The sequence below is a fragment of the Pieris rapae genome, chromosome 22, assembly GCF_905147795.1.
Source record: "Pieris rapae chromosome 22, ilPieRapa1.1, whole genome shotgun sequence".
Lineage (NCBI taxonomy): Eukaryota > Metazoa > Arthropoda > Insecta > Lepidoptera > Pieridae > Pieris > Pieris rapae.
The window spans coordinates 3044803-3050141 of NC_059530.1; the positions used below are offsets into that span (position 1 = coordinate 3044803).

General features: G+C 34.1%; 1 protein-coding gene across 1 annotated transcript; it reads right to left on the minus strand.

The window, feature by feature from the left end:
- Positions 1–2713: 2713 nt before the first annotated feature.
- On the minus strand, positions 2714–5180 carry LOC110996165 (E3 ubiquitin-protein ligase RFWD3). The gene is made up of 2 exons (XM_022263715.2): positions 5009–5180; positions 2714–4673 (listed from the first exon to the last, which is right to left on the minus strand). Exon 2 carries the CDS (start codon positions 4657–4659, stop codon positions 2797–2799), a length of 1863 nt encoding a protein of 620 aa, XP_022119407.2. The 5' UTR covers positions 4660–4673; positions 5009–5180; the 3' UTR covers positions 2714–2796.
- Positions 5181–5339: the final 159 nt, after the last annotated feature.

The following is a 5339-nucleotide window of genomic DNA, read 5'->3' on the forward strand; positions in this document are numbered from 1 at the left end:
TTGTGGTTACTGGTCGTACTTGAATTCGTGTATGCGGTGATATTAGTTGTTTATCTACGTGTTTGCGTGTTGTTCTCACGAGTATGTAAGAGGCTTATTACACTATGCGATATTCAGACTGACTTAGTAAGACTGTCTTAAAATCTAATTAGCAAGCTCGCTATTACACTAGACTGAATACCGCATGCTAACTCATTTTTACTCATTTGCAAAGCGTACGTAGTCGATGACGGATGTCGCCATGTGACTTAAGAAACCACCTTAGAGTAGGAGCTGCCGAGTTTGAATGACTATTAAAATGTTATATTAGTAATTTATATTATTATATGTAATTTAATAGATACTCCATATATTCAATATGGCAATAAAAATGGCATGTCTCGGTTCAAATCAAGAACAGAACCAGGCTGGCACACTTTAGTATGTTGTCATTAGAGAATCGCAGAAAATTTATTTAAATTTATTGACACATCGTTTGCAGCTAAGATATTCTATAATAAGATTGATTGTCCGAACCTTCTTTCTAAATTTAAGATTCATGTTTGTTTTTACCAATGTATCAGTGTGTCGAGCGTTGGCTAACTTTATCTATAAAAAATAAAAAACATTCCAAAGTACTTAGTTTTCTTGCGAACACTCCATGGTGCACGCGGCCACAGAAAACAAACATGTACAAACGTCTTTGCTCTGCGACTGCCGCGCGCTGACTGAATGATTTAGCGTGCCAAGTCTTATTACACTACACGATATTCAGCAAGTAAGCCAGTAAGCACCGCCGAACCCATTCGGTCGGTCTAATTAGACAGGCTAACTGGCTAACTCTTATTACACTAGGCTGAATCTCAGTAAGACTGTCTGAATATCGCGTGGTGTAATAAGCCTTTAAGTGCGTGCTCCTATTACACCATGCCTCCTGCTGATAGAGGCCCAAATCTTTCAAGAGAGACAAATCTTTGTTTTTAATTTATTTTATTATTCTTTATTACTCAAAATGTCATATGGAACATGGTGTAATGGTTGCAGCTCCTTACAAACATTATGTAAAAAAAACTTCGCGATTAAAGAGTGGCGGAGAGCTTATTGCCAGTTCTTCCCATCCGTTCTACGCCCTTGATTTGAGAACTGGCAGTAAATGTAAAATAATAATAATTTAATGTATATTTCTTTTTTTTGACATTCATAAGTGCACATTATGTTACCTATATGAATAAATGATTTTTGATTTGATGTCGATACAGCTAGACTTTTCACGGCTTAATGACTTATGATTTTTAATGACGTGGAATAAGCGATATCTTTATGTTATAGGTATTACATGATAAACTATTTTTTTTTGTAAATTAATAGTTTAACTGACCTATATTATATTTAGAGTTAAATGTTTATGATTAAGCGATACCGTTCAGTTGTGTTATTTGTTAATTGCCAATCGTAGGTAGGCTGTATCTCATTTAATATCGTTCCACTGGAGGACAAATCTTTGTTTTTAATTTATTTTAATATTCTTTATTACTCAAGATGTCATGGAACATGGTGTAACGGTTGCAGCTCCTTACAAACGTTGAGTAAAAGAAAAAAATGTCTATTTCATTTTTTTGACGTTCATAATTAGTGTAGGTACATTATGTTACCTATATTAATAAATAATTTTTGACTATTTTAATTTGGAGATTTATTAATTCATTAAACATTAGAAATAAGAGCTTTATCAGTTCGATTAATACCTATCTTTAGTTCGATCTATTCGGTTCTAAGTGTCGTTAGTTCGATTTTGATCTCGTTAAAGATCTTTACGTCTTCATTCATCATTAAAAGATCACTACACTTTCTTGCCTGGTCCTGAATTTGATGGGTGACATTGTTTTTATTGGCGCCTGGCGGTCGTCGCCGTCGCGGAACTCCAAATAAACAATTTGAAACAACCTGTTTAGCTTACGTTTTTACAAACATACATACATATTATTATATATGCAGCATTTTTCTATGCAAATGTCTGTATTTTTATAAGCTAAGACTGAATTAAAACATTTATTACACACAATTTTAAAGCTTTTACAGACAGCCATTTTCAAAACAAATACAAAAATGAGGTATGCACCCACTTACAAAAAAAATGTTAACTCAAAGGATTCTAGTTTAGGTTCTAGGAATTGTAACATTTCAGATATACACAATAATCCTTTTAAGTAAAGGTTTATTTCTGTGTCAAAACTCCTTAACACTTGAATTTACAAGGGGTCATATTTGACTAAATATTTTTGATGTTAGACTTGAGCCCTAAGGATGCTGTATCTTTAAGTACATGTTATAAATTCCCACTTCTCATCAGTCCATGACAGCATTTTAAGTAATATATTGATCAGTTACTTTATCACCCAATATATAAGAAGTGTAAATTTCACAGCATTTATAGCAAAGTAAGAAATATATAACTGATGTCATCCATCTTAGTTTCTTTGTTGTACTTTATTCAGGATGCTACATAATTTTGGTTGAAAATGTTAATTTGTTTTATTTAACTGTTTTAGTCTATAATTATTTCAAGACACAATCGATATCTATAGACAACCAATTAATTAGCTAGCCAGACTTATTTAACAAAGCTATTTAATTTACAACCTTTAGTTCTCAGTTTATTTACACTAATCAGAACCAACAATATTATACATTTATCTCTAACATTAATTTAATTTACACAGACATAGAAATAAAAGACAATTTAAATATGTAATTAAAAGCTAAGCTAGTCAATAATTAAATGCAAAACAGCCTTTACAATGTCCAGTAGTCTTTCTGTCAGGAATTTGTTGAAACTGCTTTGTACAATCTAAGTCGAGAGGCTGACAGTGCTGCTAATACTGTGTCACCATTTAGTTGGGCCGCACAAACATCTAATGCAGGTTCCGCTGCAGGCAAAGACATTGTCCTTGCTCCATCAAGTCCATGTAAAAATAATGCAGACTCACTTTCTGAATGAGCACCCACCCAAGTTGCTCCTGGGGCTGTTACCCATGCAGCACGAGACATTGTTAATGATCGAGAAGATCCACTGAATGTATGCTCAACATCAAATGACACTTCATCACTTTTAAAACTTGATTTTAACTTACACAGCGTCAACTTTGACCTTTCTGCCCCACTAGCTCTACCTGACACCAACACTTGATGGGATGCACCATTATAACACAGTGACATAAAAGGACCATCTACCGGCAATGCATGCGGCTTCCATTGTCTTGTATTACCCACACTCCACAAATTACAAGAGTTTAATTGGCATGATAACAGTCCAAATTCTGTGGAACATAGTGACACAACTGGTGAAAGATCTCCAGGTATTGAAACTTTATTTATATAAGTATTAGGATTACGAACATCATACTGGCAAATGACACCACCTACGCCCCCAACATAGAACTCATTGCTTCTTAGATTGTCCCATGAGCATGACCACAAAGGTACCCCACACTTGATAGTAGAGCTGGGTATTCCTCTTTCCACAATTCTAACACAACCATCTAAGCCAGCACTCAAAAGTAAATCTCTGGGTTGAGAATATGTTATATCTCTGATTGGTTTAGGATGCAAGTGCATAAACTGTCCCAATTTGTAGTCAACACAACTTACTTTTCTGATTCCATAACCAGGAAACAAGTAGTTAGAACTTTTTTGTGATATGTACAGTTCATAAGTTCGACAATTGTATGTAAGGACCCGACAATCACCGTCCTTACATATTTCCAAATTTTTTTCTAAGGCAAACCTCCAAGATCTTCGTGGTGTCTCTTCTTTATTGACTTGTTTTTTCAGTAATGCTTTTCGCAGGACTTCTAATTCTAATAATCTTGAACGATGTGCAATTTTGGATGTTTGAAGCTCTAATTCTACTCTATTTTTCTCAGCCTGTAAGTTTTCTATTTGTTTTTGAAGTGCAGTTATTTGTGTAGTATCTGCTGCTACTAATCGTCTGGCATAAATAAATCTCAGATCTTTCATAGATGCTTTACGTTTACATGTAGGGCAAGATCTGTTCTTAGACACTTGTGTCTTGAGCCACCTTTCAACACATTTTGCTCCAAATAAATGTCCACATCGGAGTGCAACCAGTCTATGGTCACCAGAATTTCCCCAGTTATCTAAACATATTGGACAAGTTTCTCCATCACAGTCATCATTTTGTTTAGGGGAGCTTAAACGTCGTATTTTTGCAGGTGGCTCTTGGTAATTTTCATAAGTTTTAACTATGTCTTGGGGTGAACTACTTGATTCTTCATTAACTATAGCTGGATTGCTATCTTCTGATTGTTCTAAATTCCTGGATTCATAAGTCCATGGTATAGCAACATAAATATTATTAGAAGGATTTACAGGTTCATAAATGGGTAAATCAAGATGTAATTCAAGTGCAGCAGGCCGATATAGAGAAGTCATAACATCATAACTTGGTGAGTTAGGATTCACTGTAGAAGAAGAAGGCTCATAGTGTGGAGAAGAAGGCGCATAGTGTGGAGAAGAAGGCTCATAGTGTGGGGAAGGTTCATTTAAGGGAGAATTGTCATCCAGAATGTCTGGGCTTGGTGGTGAAGGATTCTCCGAGGCATTGTTGGATGAATGGTCATCAATTATAATATTAGGACTGCTGCCTGAGCTGTCCCCCATAGCAATTTCTATTCCTGAAAAAATACAATAAGTATAAACTGGTGAATAAGAATGTTAAGATTAAATATATTTTATATCTAGAAGAGTCTATTAAAATCTACAAACTAGTTTGTATATGTACTATGTATATCAAATTATCGTAAATGCTAAAAAAAGTTGTGAGGGATTTAATTTAAAAGTTTAAAATGAATGTCTTCTTTTAACCTTACAGATAAAATTAATATCGTTCGTACAGCAGATGTGTTAATATTGTTAGGTAGGTAGGTGGACTCATTTTCCGCAACTACTCAAATTTGATCCGTTTTGCGTATGTTAATATTGTTAATGAATTTATCTTTTAAATACTTACCCTCATAAGAATGTAAATTGTGTGCGATCGATTAATTTGCGAGATGATGTGTAAACAAACGAATTATAAAAGAATAGTGTCACAATATCAAAATATATCAATAAAAATTAAATAATTATTAATTTGAAACATCTTGAAAGTTAAAACCACAAACGCTAGTCTACACTCTACGACGTCTCAATACAGACTAAAGCGCTACTAAGAACCACAGAAATAGCCTTACTTGAAAACATTTCATAGCTAAAGAACTTGTATCCATTGTCATATCATCAAAAGAAAAATACAATTCAACTGTCAATTATCATTCTGTCAAAAATCAGAATATCAGAAT